Below are 17001 nucleotides of genomic sequence, written 5' to 3'. Positions count from 1 at the left end.
TTGCTTAATTGGTTTTTGCGGACAATATTCGCTGCACTACTGTTTGTGACAAGGAAAGGATTTCACGTTTTCATCCACGTTTTGGAAAATGAAAATGGTTTTAGTTCTTCTGAGAAGATTAATTAGATAATTAAATGATGAACAATTAAGTAGTGTATGTTTGTTGTCTAAGCATTTATCTTCGTAAATGACGTTTAAAGCCAAAAAGCATTATTTTTTATGCTTTTAGTTTGAACCGTGATTTCCACCGCGTCGATGAATTTTAAGAGCCCATTTAGCTCAAGTGATAATCAACGAAGCAGAACTGTATGGTATGCAACTTTAGCGCACACGATTTTGGATACAATGGAGAAGATTGGAGGGTCCATTTAGGCAACCTGAACTAGCTTATGCTTGGTTGATCATGAGCTATTTCTGTTTGTGGGTGGGTAAAAGTCTCAAGTTTGGAACTTTCCTTTCAGCACGATGGTGAGGAAAAAAAAAAAAAAAACAGAGAAACTTACATGATTGGCTCTCCCTCTCTCTTTGAATGACTTTGGAAGCAAATTATGTTCAGACAAAACCACAGTAGAACTCGAGACTTGGAAGACAAACAAACGTCATAGATTGTGGAAATTTCCAAGAATGTTGTTAAATTTAACAACCTCATTGAACATATTCAAGTTTAGCGATGATTCCAAGATGGACCAGAGGATGTAAAAATGAATCCCAGCTGGAGTAGTTAGCCGTGGTTTGGTTGTTCTTTGACTTGAAAAGATGTAAGAAAAAGCAGCCCCCATTAATGGAGATGTCCATGTTTAGGTTTTGGTGGTTGAGCTCTCCACTTGTCCAGACTTCTAACCTCTCAAGGAAGCATTTATTATTTATGCCTTGGCATTTGTCATTGATTCTAGCCCTCGGATTCTACTCCAAGTGCAGAAGTCTAGGTCAGTATGGCAAAAAAAACTAATTTAAAGTAAAAAAAGTAATTTTTTTCAAGAGAACTTATTAAATACCAAATAATCTATTAATTTGAAGAGGTGAGCATAGACTGACTTGGTCAGAATGGCAATAAATGCCTTGTGACCCTAATGTTCATGACCTGTCTTGCAGGTGTGTATAGATATTTTTTATTTATTTTCTAGGTTAATTTTCAGAAAAAAATAGTGAGTTAATCTAAATGCACAAGGTCAAAATAAAGGGTGCGTCTTTTAAATCGTCCGAGAAGATAATCTAATCTTGATTTATGTATGAGTTGGTCCGAGAATATCCAAATACACCCTTGTTTTTAAGCATTCGGAAAAAGAAGAAAATAATTCTTTCCAAGCTTCCTTCGAATTTAAATCTAAAATGATGATATAAAAAGCATATCAACTTGCCACCAAATCAAGCAAAGTTAATGACATAGATACGGGCACTGATTTTCATGCGTTTGGTTATTTTTTCTTAGCAGTGCATTTGTCATTACAGTGGAAATGGTTTTCCCAGGGTTTGGATGGATCACTCGGATTACAAGTCAACCCGGTAGATCAACCAGGCTTCGTCAAGTTTTTTTTTTTATTTTATACGAACCAATCCAGCTACTAAGTCATCTAGATACAATCGACCTGCCAAGCAGGTCCAGTTTCATAACTATGGGCTCAAGTGGACAAAGCTACCTAGATGTGGACAGGAAGAATAATGAATACAGGGGGTTGAATTAAAAATACATCCTAGTCAAATAATTATTATTTTAAACCCCGCTATATAAATAAATAAATAAAAGATAAATAAAGGGTGAAACATGATTTTCCCTATGCTAGCATGACTTGGTTTTCAAGATTATCTACATCTTCGAATTTACAAGGCCAAGCAAGCATTTTGAGATATTCATCAACAACTTGTGCAAAGTTGCATTTCTTTCGCGGAGGGAACACATGGAATATGATATATTAAAAAATAAACTAAAGAGTTGATTACATTGTTAAAAAAATGGAAAAACAAGAGAAAAATTAAGGTGTACTTGTCAAATTTGACATCTTAGCATCATGAGCAAATAGCGTAGGAAGCAACCATGCAAAGAAACCCAAGTTAGTTTCCTTGTTGAATCTCCGAGAAGAGTACTCCACCAACATATTCCAAAGGTCTCCCACCGTCCATTCATGTGACAGAATCCATTGACTCACCTGCAGAACAATAACTGTATTCAGCAACAGCATAGCTTTGAACATAGAATATAAAAATTACAAAGACTGTAGTTTAAGCTTAATCAATTTCTTGGAGTAAATCGTTTCTGCGCTTTCATCAAGAAATGTTCACAAGTGGTAAAATTACTGCAAGTACCTGATTCAGGTTCTGCAACGATTTAATGCCTAATGCATAGTACGAAACAGAACGTCTTGCTGCCTGAAACAAATGCACCTTGGTTAAAGAAATCTCGGTATGGAACAGGAGGAAGGTAAGCTAGAGGAGATAGAAGTTTCACTAGCAGTGGCAACACACAAATTACTAGTAATTTCATAATGGTTTATGTTATACATAAATTATATGCATGTTCGTGATGGTAATCCTACAGCTGTTTGGCAACCAATATCTCCTACAGCAGGTCAAGATGCAAAAGCTGCTGCTGCTACAAACTGGCACGCATCAACTCCCCTACATAGCTTTTGCAAGTAGAGCTCGATAAAAAGATTACCTGGGAAGCTGCAAGCCACTGAATCATGGTCTTTAGTTCAGGATCTCCACCAAAAGCTCCGCACCCCCAATTCCCTGTAGCAATACCGATTTTATCTTCAAGGTCAAGACACCAACTACCCTTCTTGTCAGAATATCCGATCACTTGGTTTATATATTCTCCTCTGTTCATTGCAATTTCAACAGAAGTTGAGGGGGCTTCATCCATCTATTTCCAAGCATAACAACAAGAATTGAGAAAGAAACGTAATAATGGAAGAACCAGATCAATCATTTTGTGCATGGGCAGGTTCATATCATTCTGACTATGAAAAATAAAAAGACAATGAAAAGCAAAATGCTCAGAAAACTGGTGGAGATCGCACCGGAAAGTCCTTCACCACAACATTAGTGTCTTTATCAGTTTCCATACACTGAGAACCTTGTGAGCCACCATCTTGAAACAGGCTTTTGTGATGGTCACAATTAGATTGATCCAAAAAGCCACAGAATGCCTTGTTAGCCTCCCTGCCAAAACCAAACGAGTAGGACTCAAAAAATTAACAAAATCAACTAAAAACCCTCCTTGGCAATCAGATTGCACATAAATCCTGACTGTTCGACAAGATAGTGAGCCATCAGTCTCACAGGTTGCATATTTAGGCAAGGAAGCCATGTAGAAAGATAAACAAACAATCTAAAATGCAACAGGTCTCTCAAAGTTAGTTTCATCATTCTACACAATTTAACAACTTCACTTGAAACAAATTTATTATATGATAAATTCTAAAGCGGCATTTAGAAGGCATGCCAAATTATTGGTTATGTATGAGTAACGAATTTCAACCACTGTCACCAAGGAAAAGTTCATCTATTTCAGAAATGAAGCTACTTTCAAAGGTGTTTTCACAAAACATTGTTAAAAGCTCTACACAGGAAGAGGAGGGGGACACAGGAGCATACTATTTTCCCAACCACACTTAGAATTTCAGATTTTATCTTCCTGAATTCTCAATTAAGAAAGCTGTAGAAAACAACATTGAGTTCCTTGATTGTGTTCCTATTAAACAAACACTGATAAAGCATGTTTTAAATTGAAAAGTTATTTTTTTCTTTTTTCTCGAAGGAAAATCGCAACAACTTTCATGGAGTTTCACTCAACATGCACAACCATTTGGTGTGCATGGAAAAGTCTAAATGGAACAACATGAAATTAGAAGAGAGTCATGTTGTTTCGAGCACCCACCACTTGTCACATGTTCATCCTTTTTTTTTTCTAGTTTTGTTGAGAAATACTATTTGTCATGTTGATAACTCACATATGGAACCATGTCACACTCTTCTATAAGTTCTCTCAAAGAAAAACCTTCCTTTCAATTCCATATGCAAGTATGTGTGGCACTGGAAAACCAAATTTCACATACCGAAGCAGGTATGTGCACTTATATTGTCTCATCCCTGCCCTGCATAATGCATCAATGGCAACAATCCTGGTTTTACATCTTCTGAAACCATCAACATTCCTTTTGTCCACATGGTCACCAGAAAAACAAAAAGAAGAGGCGTACCTGCAGCAGTCAAAGAGGAGACTGATAAGAAATTGACTGCAACATTAGTTAACTGAAATCAATATTCCATTCTTACGGAAATGCTTGTTATTTCAAATTCAGAACATGAAAAGAAAAGTTTGTATCTCAACGTTAATAAAGGAAGGATAACAAACAAATAAGTATAATCGTAAGCTAGTTAATCAATGGTTAAAAGTTTACCATTATGTAAAAATAGTTACATTTGAACCAACAGGTATAAACAACAGATATAAAGATAAACCCTCCACAAAAGCTGCCTACATATTAATTCATGATGATACTCATAATATGTCATCACAAAAACATTAGGTTGACATTTTGGAGAGTATGACTAAGACACCTATAGATGATCATATATTGCACAAATCCATCAAGTTATATGGAATAAGTCATTTTAATTTCTTAACATTTCTTGCTTACAGCATGCATCAGCATGTAGGATTCCACAAAGTAAAGAAAGAACCTGCACATGCTATCTAATTTCTCATAAAAAAATGGAATGGGTTCCTTAATTTAACAAATATGATTTCAGTTCCAAATAAGTGTTTTGGTGTGAGCCAAAACACACAAACAAAAAGGTGCACCCTAGAAATACACACCGTTTGGACTATGATCGTTTCAGTTCCACAAGTTGCTATCTGATTTCTCATACACACACTAAGAAAACATCAGAAATGGAATGGGTTCCCTGTTTTGGCAAACATGGTTTCAGTTCCAAATAAGTGTTTTGGTGGGAGCCAAAACACAAAAGAAAGGAGTGCCCTAGAAACACACACCTTCAACCATGATAGTTACATTGGATAGTTCCACGGGTTGGGACTGACAAGGCTGTTAACCCACCAACAGGAACTCATCACAAGATGATTAATTTCTGATTGTTTTAAATCAAATCTGGGCACTATACCTATACCCCAGTTTATACACACCAATTCATATGACCCAAGAAACTATTTCATCAATGAATACATGCCTACATATCATACTATTGTGATTCAAGTAACAAATAAAACAGATATACTGCTTGATGGTATATTTAAAGTCAAGTTTTGAAGTTCTCCACCAAGTTATCCTCACCCTGTGTAGTTTGAGAATCTTTCAGCACCAACAATTTCAATCGCCTCATTGTCTTCCATGCAAGGTAAGAAAAGCATTCCAGCAATTAACTCAGGATTGATCATGAACCGTATCTCTTCCTACAAAAGATGATAAAGCAACAAAATATCCTCAATATTAGTTAAGTAATATAGCAAGAAGATAACAGCAATTTTAACATGACAATAAGGAAAAAAATATGCAAGAAACAAATGAAGAAATGAAGTGTTGCGTGAATAAATGGACTAATTTGAGTATCAACCATAACCGATTTGACATCAACAGTCCATAAAAAAGTTCATACCTGCAAGCAGCCACTACGAAGAGCACCACCTCCGAGATACTTGTTAGCAAAATCAACTTCAAGAGCTCCATTGGATTGGTCTTCTATGAAGCCTGAACTATGGACCTAGAAAGATGAAATGACCAACTAACAAGTAAATGCCACAAATCAAGAATAAATTTAAACAAATTACTGGATTAGGTTGATAATTTTCCGCTGATTGTTTAAATTTGAACTTTGGCTAGCTATGCACTAATCCATTTATTAACTTACCTCAAAAGGGCAGAGAGAAACAACAGATTTGCTCCAAAAATCTGCCTCGGGATAAGAAACACACAAAGGAAGTTGTTCTAAAGGAAGAACCTTCCTCTCAAAGGAGACAAAGCCCTCAGGCATAGATGAACATATCCTTTCAAAATAATGCATAATACACTTTATTTTGTTCTCCTGCTTTTTTCTGTAACCCTCATCATATATATCCCTGAGAAGTACTGAAGTGTCAGATGGATTTATTTTCCAGGTCAAGGAAAAAGTTTAAAATGAGTCTTCAGTTAAACATAGACAAGGTGAACTGAATTATAGAAGCAAAACCAATTGGTAAATAGCATTCAGTAAAAATTTGATTTACTCGACAATGAAATGTGGCATAAAAGCATCCCGCAGAGATTGTTTGTGTAACACTGTACAGTTAGTGAACTGCCTGGTCTTAAGTATATGGATTTTGGAGATCCTAAGCAATTGTCTTCAACAGTCTGATCATACAAAATATAGAGAAGATGACATGAGAAGACGTGAACATTATTCCTTCTATATTTCAGAACTGTTTTATAAATTCTTTCTTATATAATAAGGTTCAAGTTCCAGAATACATATGCATCTTATATGAAATACAGTAGCCTACAACGAAACACCTAAACCTCCAGCATGAAGTAATTATTTGTCTCAATTAGTTTCTTTTTGGACACAATATTGGTCATTTGACTCTTCATGAAAAATACCATCCCCATGTGATAAAAAGAATGAATAGACCGAAATGATAATAAAGTGGGACCATAGCTAGCCTAGGTAATTACAATTTTTAGGTAGTGCCGACAGCTCATATTTATTACATGATGCATAAGTTCAAGATGTCCACAAAAGAAAGCTGAAGGTCACATACTCAAACAAATGATCAAAATTTATTGTTGGAAGACGTTTTGAACCTCTATCAGAGACTGGAAACAAACAAAAGAACGCACATGTGAGGAGAGCAGCAACCAATTCCTGAAGAGCAGCATTGATTGACATAATCAGTTGTGATGTTATAAATGAAGAAATGCTTTTCTAAGTGCAGAATGAAATTGTAATTTAGTAAAGGATATTCAAAAGAGAACAAGAAGCCGTTTGCAACATCCTACAGATTAAGTGTCACCGTGCTATTTTTATTACCAAATGAAATTCACTTCTCCCTTGATGCATTTTAAGCAAACTTTTAATCCAATAAAAGAATAATATTTGAGAAAAGAAAAACCAAACACGCTGAGATACCTGGCCAAGGAACACTATGCCAGCTTCTTGTGAACCCAACAAGCGAAGGCCAGTTCTGACACCATTAAACAAGTAATCAGCATCTTGATAGTGAGACTCTAAAAGAGATGGCAATCTCAAGAGCAAGTTAGCCAACGCTGGGACAACCTCTTCAAACCATTTTGAAGCCTCTGCCCGGGAAATTAGCTGCATTGAACTCCTACAAATTCAGCATAACATCTAAGGGAAAATTTCTTTCTTGCTCTTAGCATGATAACATGCAACTAAAACGATTTGCTAGGCATCAGTTCATGCATATGAAAATACAAAATAAAAAATCAACAGAAAGCTCAAAACTTTATGAAAAATGCGCACACACCATACAAAACCAACTAAGAAGAATTGAGAAATGATGGGGTTTTTTCTCAAAATAACTCTCCTAGACTGAAATTTGCAACATATCCTTCGTAGCTCACCCATTCAACTACTTTTCTGTCAAAGTTCAAAACTTTGTACATAATGAATCAAATATAAGCGCAAGCGAAATAATGGGCTTTTTCAAATCACTCTTCTTTTATGGAAGTTCGAAAATTTTTAACCATTGAAGCTTGAAAGACGCAATAAAAATGAGAGAACCCAGAAAAGAAAAGGGAAAACCGAGTTAAGTTCAAAGGTTACCTCGTCAAAGAAGAGAGCATAACCTCCATGGGCAAAAGGAGCGACAGGTTGCAGAGAAGGGAGAGCAAGAGAATCTCTGATATGGGAAATGGCATCGAAAAGCAGTTCACCTGAGTCAACTTTGCTGTAAAGAGGTCCTTTTGAGAGGGTTTCGAGTGATTTAACCACTTGGGATGGCCAAAACAGATTTGATGAGCCAAGTAGTAAAGGCAGAAACGGTAGCATCGACTTCAAGTCTTCTCTGTTCTCCATTCCCTCCATCCCTCTCTCTCTGTCTCTCTCTCTCTCTCTCTCTCTCCCCTCGTTTCTGGAATATTTCAGCTTTATTTTAAAATGTTTTTTTAATATATATTAAAATAATATTTTTTATTTTTTAAAATAATCTAAAAACAATAAAAATTAAAAAAAATTCGAAACAATAATACATGTTCGGATGTTCCTCTCTTTTCTTGTTGTTGTGTTCAATTAAATTATTTATTTTATTTTAAAGTGATACCTTATAACTTATATTAAAAAAAAATGTGAGTTAATTCATTCAAATTAAAAATATAAAAAAATATAATATATATATATATATATATATATATATATGAAAGTTTGTGCCAATTTATTCAGATGGAAAGAATTGAAAATTAAAAAAGAAGAATTATTGAAATAGGGTCAATATGTAACTAGCCAAAAATTGAAGTATAAAAACACCACTCTTAGTGTTATGATCGGTGGCTAGAGGGCGAACAAAAGGGGTTTAGGGTTCTTGATTTTTCCTTCAAAATTCTTGAGAAATTAGCATTAAAAGGGTTAGTATAAGTGATTGAAAAAAAGACTTTGGATTATTTAAGTTAGAATTTGGTGTATTTATTACGTTTTTGAGTTAAAAAGGAAGAGTTAGACAACTATAGAGAGAAGAAGAAGAGAGTGAAGGAGCCAAGATTTTTTCTTGAGTTATTCTTCTTAAATCTTCCTATTAAGAGGTAAGAAACCATACTCTAAGGTCGGATTGAGTTTTTATTGAGATTTGAATTATGGTATGTTAAATTCTAGCTATGGAAAATTAGATTAGATGGATTAAATGGTTTGGTTGATGAAGTAGTATGAAGAACATGTTCTTAATCATGAATAAACATTAGGTTAAGTTGAATTAAAGAAAACAAATGAAAGAAAAATCCACCCTCTTGGAACCTAGCATTCAACCAAAAGAGAAATATGGAAGGGGTGGAGTTTTGTTTGATTCTTGTGTTGAATTGAGTCAATTATGTGAAGAGATAAACTAATTAAGATGGAAAGCTAACAGGTTAGTTCACTTTAGGAAGAAATTGAAGAGAAAAATAAAAACTTCCCTCCTAAAAAAACCTTCAGGTTCGGCCAAATGGAGATAAAAAGGAGGGGTTAGTTTTTGTACTATAAGGTGGATACATTTATGGCAGGAATTATAGTTTTAAAATTCGGTCCGGCCCGGTGAGTCGATTCAAGATTCGACTGACCTGAAGCTAGAACCGGGCCGGATTTATAAAAAAATAGGGGTGGTTAAAAACTCGGTTGACCCGGCTGACCCGATAGGTTAACTAAACAAGACCCGGTTGCAACCCATTGATTATTTTTTTATTTTTTACCAAAACGACATCGTTTTGATTTATAAAAAAAATAGAGATGACCCGGGCGACCCGGGCCTTAGAGCGGGTTTAAAAACACTAATAGAAATGTGAAATAAAGAAGAACTTACAAGTCTCCAGGACCAAAATTAAGCTAATAAAGGAACATGGGGGATGGGATGAATCTTATTCCTAAGAAATTAGTGATAATGGAGTTAGAAATTATATTTGACGAGTACATATAGAGATAAAAGGAAAGGAATTGGACTTAATGCTCTTAATTTTTCGTGAAATTATTCTTAATTGTATTGCCTCAAATAGATAAAATATGAAAAAAAATAGAAAGAAATTCTTTCTTGCCATAAAAATGAATATTGAGCCAATCTTGAAAGAATTGAAGAGAGAAAGGAACTAAAGTGATAATCATAAAATTATTGCAATGTTAAATGTATAAATTAAGTGGTGAGTTATTGACTATGTAAATATGAGTGGATGCACTTAAGGAAACCTTAATTTTCCTTACAAATTATTTGAGATTGAATTTAAGCTGGAATTTGGATTGCGGTGATGATAAAATGATATATAATGGTGTATACAATATAGGAAAGGCTGCAAAATCTGTCCAGTAACACGGGGCTACAATACAAGTACAAGCACCAAATAGGTGTTCTTTACCTTCGCTAAGCATAAGAAAATTCTAGAGTTGTAAAATTACAATTTCTTTAAATGTATATTGTTCAATTATGAATTGTAATATGAATAACAAAAATGATAAATTTTATTAGATTAGTTGATTGATAAATGCAAGTGATATTTGTGTTCAAATAATCTAAATTTTTTTTATTAGACTAGCTAATCGAAAAGGGCTAGATGTCATATGTGTTCAGATGATTGAGATAATTTATTAGACTAGCTGATCAAAAAGGGGCTAGTGGCTTCTGTGTTTAAATTACCAGAAAAATCTTATTAGACTAGTTAACCCAGAGAGGTCAGTGGCAATAATACATCTAATTACCATGATAATTATACTTGTCTTAGAGGTAAAATATATATATATGATTTATATGTGGATTGAAAATGGTGAAGTTTACATTATTTGTAGTTCTAATTTAATGAGTCTATATATATATATATATATATATATATATATATATATATATATATATATATAAACTCATTAAATTATGGTATATATATATATATATATATATGTTTTATTCATAGAATTATGGTATTATAATCTAATATGATGAAATGATGTAATTGTTAGGTTCCTCTCTTTCAAGAGTCGACCAATAAATTTTTATAGTGATATCTATTGTTATAGAATTAAGTATTGTAATTTGAAGATGTTAAAATGATATATATTATAATTTTGGGTATTTCATTTTGGACTTGTAATCATGCTTTAAAAATTATGCATATTAATATTTTGTAATTCTTTATTACCTTTATGTTTCAATATCTAATTTATATTATTTAAGATAAAATCCTAAAGATGACAATATTCTTGATTTTAATGTCCATAAATCAATTATGAAGTAGCTATATAAAATTATGTATCAATTATTTCTTGGCTACGCTATTTATATTTCATCAAAATTACATGTATGCTATTTATGAGTTATGTTGATAAGAGAAAGATTTAAATGATTGGACTTTGAGTTTTGTTTTGACTTGTAATATAAAAGAAGTTGTTAATAACTTGGTACATTTCTAATATACAAGAAACTTTACCGGGATTTTAGTAGGGTACATGCAAAAACAAAACCGGTTTCTGTATTAGTTAAAGGTTATTATTGTGGAAAATATATTTTAAAAATTAAGATTGTTACAATAGTAAAATAACATATTTTTCCTTGAATTAAAAAAATTGCTATTAGGGGCTTAGTTGTAGTTTTATTCTAAAATAAATAGTGCAAAGACATAATTTTCCTTATAATTAAAACTTTGAAGCCATAAGATTATGGCATATTTGTAATTGAATCGTTTTTTTTTGTTATTATCAATTGGGGTTAGGGATAATTCGATAGTTTAGCATATATAAAATATTTTAAAAAGACGGTTGATGAATGTTTTGCATGTGTTATTTACTTTGTCATTTTCAAATGGCTTGTGTTGCTGATTAAGGTGATGAAAAATAAGATTTCACGATAGCGTTTTATTTTTCTCGTCCTCCCTTTTATTTATGTGCAACATGTGTCACAAACAGAGATCTGACATGACTCTAGGAACCTTTTCTTTTCTTTTTTGCTTTCTTCTCTCCCTCACTTAATTTCCTCATCTTACCTTTCACTTTTACAAATCAAAAGTTTTTTTTTTCCTTTAGATTTAGTCCTTGTTTTTTTTATTACTATTTATTTTTTAAAAAATAATTTATAAAATTCAAAAAAAAATTCAATTTCATCCTTATTTTTTTGTTTATTTGTATTTGGTCCTCATTATTTTAAATTTTATTTGTCTGATTTGAGATAATTTCTAGGATTTATCCTTATTATTTTGATTGTTGTGTTTTTTTTTTTTTTTTGCTTTGGTAACTTTTTGAAATTGAGTTTTTTGTTTTTATTTTATCCTTCATCATTAAATTATTCTGGAATCTAGATTCTTCTTTGAGCCCGAGTCTAACATTTCACGGGCTACAGGCGTGGGAGATTAACCTAACTTTAGAAGATTTGTCCGAGTGTTGTTTGTTTATTTATCCTTTTTTTTAAGCTCATGTTATTTCAATTCATCCTTAAGCATTTATTTTATTGGAGATTGGAATATGTTATTTTTATTTATGTGCTTTCTACATCCTTTGTTTTATCCTTTTTGTTTTTGTTTAATTGGGTCATCTCAGTTTTTTTTTCTTTTAATTTTTTGTTCTTTGTTAAATTAATTAGAATTAATTGATTGAATGTAGACATTAAATGTTCAACCAATGATGGTTGGTTCAAGTGGTTCAGTGATTGTTCCCCTTAAGCAAGGTCTCAAGTTCGGGCCTTGTGAATGGAGTATATCATCACTGGAAGAGCTTTAACCCTTAATGGGTTGACTTGACTCGACCGGATTAATTAGGGTCCAGTGGACTTCTAGATACCGAGGTTTAGAAGAAAAAAAAAACATAAGATGCTCATTTCGTGATGTTTTGCTTGGCTCGCTTTCTTGGTCATTGCTCTAGTAACATATGCGGTTTTTTTCACTATCACCATACAACCTTTACCAATGATGTTTGAACCGTCTCGGTGAACTCTTCTAGTGGGGGAATGGTGTCAACGGAGGAACGACGAGGAGCCTTCGATGAGTGTTTCTTTCTTCTCCTCCCAGATATGATATTGACAATTTAATTTTTTAGTTAATTATTGACAAAAAAAAATTTTGTTCGATTCAACTATTGTTGTTATCTTTTTTTAATTGTATTATTAGATTACCCAATACTATTGGATCCAGTAAAGTTAATGACATAAGTTTTAAATTTTTCTTTTTTATTTAAAATTATACCATCTAAGCATTTTTTTTACATTAAAAAATAATTGACCAGTCATACCCACAGTATAGGGTAGGGCACCGATTTAGATGATCCTAATTTTTGAACAAAAAAAAATCAAGGGACATGCCTTTCTTTATAGTTATGTTCAATTAAATTAGTGATAATCTTTTTAAAAAACTTGAATTAGTATAACAAAATAATTTTTTATGCTTTCCTTGTAAAAGATTAGAAACAAAATAATTTGGATTAAAATTAAAGATAAAACACACAGATTTATAATCACATTCAACTTATTTAGTGCCGTCCAAAAAAGAAACAAAAATATTTAGTGCCTTGTGGAACACCAATCAGGATTTTGTGCTTGGATGCAGAACATGGACCATTTCGCAATCAAACATGGCTGTGCTTTTTACGGATGATAGGACACAAAATGCAGGCAGGGGCTTGATGCAACACTAGAAGAAAAACATATCGATCCCACTCTTGAAGAAGGGCCAGTGAAGTGCATGAAATACATTTATAGGGCAAGCAATTTCTGAAGTAGATTTACGCGTTATTATGACCAACCTCAAAGGGCGTAGCGTGATGATAAAAAGCTTGAGATCTGCACAGCAAATCTCGAGTTCGAGTCACGGCGTGCATCTCTTATAAGAGCCTGGAACAGCCGGGGTTTTACTCGCTCATCTGGGCTCACAAAATACGCTTTTCAGAAGGTGGGGTTTCCTCAAATCCAAAAAAAAAAAATTATTATGACCAACCACGTTGCTTAGCCAGGTGGTTGGCAGCAATAACAAACAGTAATCACCGAACCCTCTATTCCCATTTGAGTCCTTCAATCCCAGACATTGTATCACGCAATGGTTCAACTAGAACAGTCATTGATAAGCATGCCTCAAAAAGTTATCGTGAAAACTAGTTAAGAAACAAAAGCAATTAACATTCCCTCAATAATATCAAAATCCAAAACTGCCTGCACTACACCATTATTATCCTCCTTGTACATTGCAAAAAAGATGATACTCCAACTCGCTTCCACACTTGTTGCTCAAGTTTTTCTTGCAGGCTTGGGAGCACTACCCTGATCTCTGTGCTGCAGCAAACATCCAATTGAGGTTTAGCCAAGTCTGCCTAAGCCTTTAATCAATTTTCAGAGAGTGCTCATTGGATTAAACTATGTAGCCAACGGAAGTTCCATTGCAAGATTGGATGAAATTGGAGTGGGAAGCTAGCCTGTTGCCTCCATTGCAATTTATCTCATGTTACCCTCCCGCAAGACATCAATCATATTGTAGATCCGCTTGTCAGCCTTTGATTGAATCTGCGTTTTAATCACATTAAAATTACTACCGGCAATCAACTTCGAAACATCACATTGAAATTACTACCGGCAATCAACTTCGAAACATCACATTGAAATTACTACTGACAATCAACTTCGAAACCACATCTAAATTTCTCAATAACATATGTATTCCCAGAACGTTTTATCATAGGATCTTCAAATAGTGAAACTACCAAAGAAGAGCAGTGAAGTAGAAGAGGTAGTGATTACAAGAGCTGAGCACGAAAAAATTGGCAATAGAGGTTTTATGTCAAGGAGCTATCCCATTATGAATATAACTAAATTAAATCTTAAGTATGAGAGGATTTGAAGCATTTTCACCTTCTTAGCAAGGAAAAGTACAGCATCAACTGTACCCTCAGCATAGATTGATCTACCGCACACATTATGTTGAAACTCAAATGAAACACTGCAAGAAAAGAAATCCAAAAGATATTGTTTTAAACAAAAGAAAAAAAAAATAACAGAATCCAAATAAAAATGAACGCAAATATTTTTTGTTACGTTTTATCAGGTGACGACAGATAATACAAATGAAATGCATGACCAGACAAATACTCCTCTGGAACTCCCACCAACTCCACTTGTTCCTTGGGATCTCGGATCATTTCTATCTGAACAGTCAGCAAAAAATCATATTAAAAAGACAGTAAATTTTTTTGGGAGGTGGACACAGCATAGGACCAAATCTTCTATGAAAACACTTATAAGACAACATGGTTGGGTGTGAAGTTTAAAACCAGAAAAGATGTGTCAAACAAGGGCTCGTAATAAAAGTATTATGACTTAACCTCATGACCAAATTTCAATTTTTGTTGTAATCATGTCAAGTTTCAACTTTTACATGAAAACCAAGCAAATGAAGCATGAAATTCAGTATTTTCATGAAGATATAAGAATAAGTTATGCTTTAATGAAGCATGAATAGCTTTAATGCCACCTGATCATCAAAAGACACCCCCAATTTCTTGAAGCAAGAAATGACAGCCTTGGCAGTTCCAGACGTGTCCAGCTTTCCTGCTTGATGGGACTCCTTCACCTAAAAATTAAATAAGTTTATCAGCAATAATAGTACTACCGACAACAAACTCAAGTGAGGAAGGGAACTTCTTTTCCAAAAGGGAATCAATGCAGAAAGACATACATGAAGGGAGTATCCAGAGAATGCACCAGGAAATTGCTCAGCCATAATCTCCATGGCTGCAAGAAATGCAACCACCTATCAAAAAGAAACAACCCATTAGTACAGAGAACATGATAACTTATAGCATCAGGATCTATTACATTTCACAACCCGTTCGAGGCACTCAATCCCATCACCTGTTTCCCCATTTGTGGAGAGATTACTGCATAAACTTTTGAGGCATCCACAGTCTTATATAATATATCCCTATCGCCACCAGTAGTTCCCATCACAAATGGCACCCCAACTCTGCAATACAGATCTGCATTATCTACACATTACAAAAAGAAAGGTCAAAAGATTAAAAGAGGATCAACAAAAGTAGAGAACAAAATCACAACAGGAAGCTTCACAATGTCTGTAATATTATAACAAATGCTGAATTATGAAACTTTGTCAACATGAATCGATTAGCTTTTTCCATGCAATTCTAAGATTAAAAATCCTAGATGCAAGAGAATACTAAAAGAATTGAAAAAAAAAAACTTTAATTATGATATCCATATCCCATTTTTGGCAGCACCAAAGTATTTTCTTTTCTAGTAAAGGTTGCCAACAAAAAATTCCATTGTGAACTCAGAGTAAAATAGCAAATCTATGAATTTCAGACTTGAACTACCAAGAGAACTCTCTTCTGGAAAATAATTAAAATTTCTTTTCTGTTTCAAGAGTCAATAGCTCCAAGAAATTTTACCATTCACCAAATCAGGCACAGTGTAATCCACCACAATCATGCTCGGATACTCATCATAGAGGGACGCAAGCACACTTTCTCTTTCAGAAGGACCATGAATTTTAATCTCATTCCCAAAAACTTCCACAGTATTACCAGCCTCCTTTTCCGGGCCAAATGATTTTGGAAGAATTTGAAGTCCAGCAGAATTCGCTGCCAATATAACAGAACTCCCCATTTTTCCATTACAGCCATTTACCTCAAATTAACAAAATAATACAAATTAATAACATCCAAAGTCAATTTTCCCCTAATCACCATAATGACGAAACAATTAACATCAGCTAACCTAGTAAAAAGAAAAAAAAGAAAATAATCATAAATAAAAAAACAAACAATACCATATCATACCATGATAGGAACTGCAGTACTTTTGGTTGTCGTGGACATTACAACCACAGAAGATCTCCGTTTCTGATGTCACAAAACAAAAATATGTTTATGTACTAAAGGGTGTTTGCTAACTTAGCTTGTTAAAGTTTCATTTTTTTCCATTGCCCTCTTAGTCTATATTGATTTATACAGCAAGCAAACAAAAAAGTAGTCAGATCTTTGATTATGAAAACTATACAATGAAAGCAGTAACATGATAGCCCAGCTTTTTACATTACCTGATAATGGTTGGTGAAGAAACTAGTTCCATTAAAGCTAAGTGGGTTGCTAAGATAGAGTGGTTTCAATGGTTCATAAAGCACTGCACCTTGAATCCACATTTTTCGCTTAAGAAGAAGGATGTGAAGGAGACGGGGAGGGTTTTTTTTGTTTTTTTTTTAGGGTTTTAGGGGTATGTATGGTTGGTGGCATAGTGCCACTAGTCAAATAGTTCACAATTCACTAGATCGATACAAAAAAAAAAAAAGGGAACCATACTGACATCAAATGGGCTTTTTGCAAGGAAAAAATGGA

At 33.7% G+C, this 17001-nt stretch overlaps 2 protein-coding genes across 4 annotated transcripts; both read right to left on the bottom strand.

Moving 5' to 3' along the window:
• Positions 1–1874: 1874 nt before the first annotated feature.
• LOC18106399 (poly(ADP-ribose) glycohydrolase 1) lies at positions 1875–8101 on the bottom strand. Of its 3 annotated transcripts, none has more exons than XM_024589337.2 (11): positions 7780–8101; positions 7123–7321; positions 6755–6858; positions 5869–6076; positions 5617–5721; positions 5295–5413; positions 4056–4199; positions 3018–3159; positions 2654–2860; positions 2302–2364; positions 1875–2144 (listed from the first exon to the last, which is right to left on the bottom strand). In XM_024589337.2, exons 1-11 carry the CDS (start codon positions 7872–7874, stop codon positions 1971–1973), a joined length of 1560 nt encoding a protein of 519 aa, XP_024445105.2. In that variant the 5' UTR covers positions 7875–8101; the 3' UTR covers positions 1875–1970. The 3 variants fall into 3 exon arrangements, with proteins under 3 accessions (XP_024445105.2, XP_024445104.2, XP_024445106.2); XM_024589336.2 differs by having other exon boundaries at positions 7123–7308; XM_024589338.2 differs by lacking the exons at positions 5869–6076; positions 6755–6858 and having other exon boundaries at positions 7123–7308.
• A 5597-nt stretch (positions 8102–13698) lies between these two features.
• Positions 13699–16915, bottom strand: LOC18106400 (4-hydroxy-tetrahydrodipicolinate reductase 2, chloroplastic). The gene is made up of 9 exons (XM_006372238.3): positions 16707–16915; positions 16447–16509; positions 16057–16294; positions 15500–15633; positions 15324–15398; positions 15120–15218; positions 14684–14793; positions 14501–14588; positions 13699–14155 (listed from the first exon to the last, which is right to left on the bottom strand). Exons 1-9 carry the CDS (start codon positions 16806–16808, stop codon positions 14087–14089), a joined length of 978 nt encoding a protein of 325 aa, XP_006372300.2. The 5' UTR covers positions 16809–16915; the 3' UTR covers positions 13699–14086.
• Between the last annotated feature and the right edge of the window lie 86 nt (positions 16916–17001).

Source organism: Populus trichocarpa, chromosome 17 (genome assembly GCF_000002775.5).
Source record: "Populus trichocarpa isolate Nisqually-1 chromosome 17, P.trichocarpa_v4.1, whole genome shotgun sequence".
NCBI classification, from domain to species: Eukaryota; Viridiplantae; Streptophyta; class Magnoliopsida; order Malpighiales; family Salicaceae; genus Populus; species Populus trichocarpa.
Note: the sequence above shows the minus strand (reverse complement) of the source record. Positions and strands in the feature narration are given on the sequence as shown.

Bases quoted from the DNA above. Each gene is read 5' to 3' on its own strand.
- LOC18106400 (XM_006372238.3), bottom strand. From the start codon at position 16,808: ATGTGGATTCAAGGTGCAGTGCTTTATGAACCATTGAAACCACTCTAT. The intron at 15,399-15,499 runs GTGATGGGATTG...TCTTTTTGATAG, and splicing joins CTCCACAAATGGGGAAACAG to GTGGTTGCATTTCTTGCAGC. The intron at 14,794-15,119 runs GTGGCATTAAAG...CTGACTGTTCAG, and splicing joins GGGTGTCTTTTGATGATCAG to ATAGAAATGATCCGAGATCC.
- LOC18106399 (XM_024589336.2), bottom strand. From the start codon at position 8,040: ATGGAGGGAATGGAGAACAGAGAAGACTTGAAGTCGATGCTACCGTTT. The intron at 7,309-7,779 runs GTAACCTTTGAA...AGTTCAATGCAG, and splicing joins ATGCTCTCTTCTTTGACGAG to CTAATTTCCCGGGCAGAGGC. The intron at 6,859-7,122 runs GTATCTCAGCGT...GCTGCTCTTCAG, and splicing joins GCATAGTGTTCCTTGGCCAG to GAATTGGTTGCTGCTCTCCT.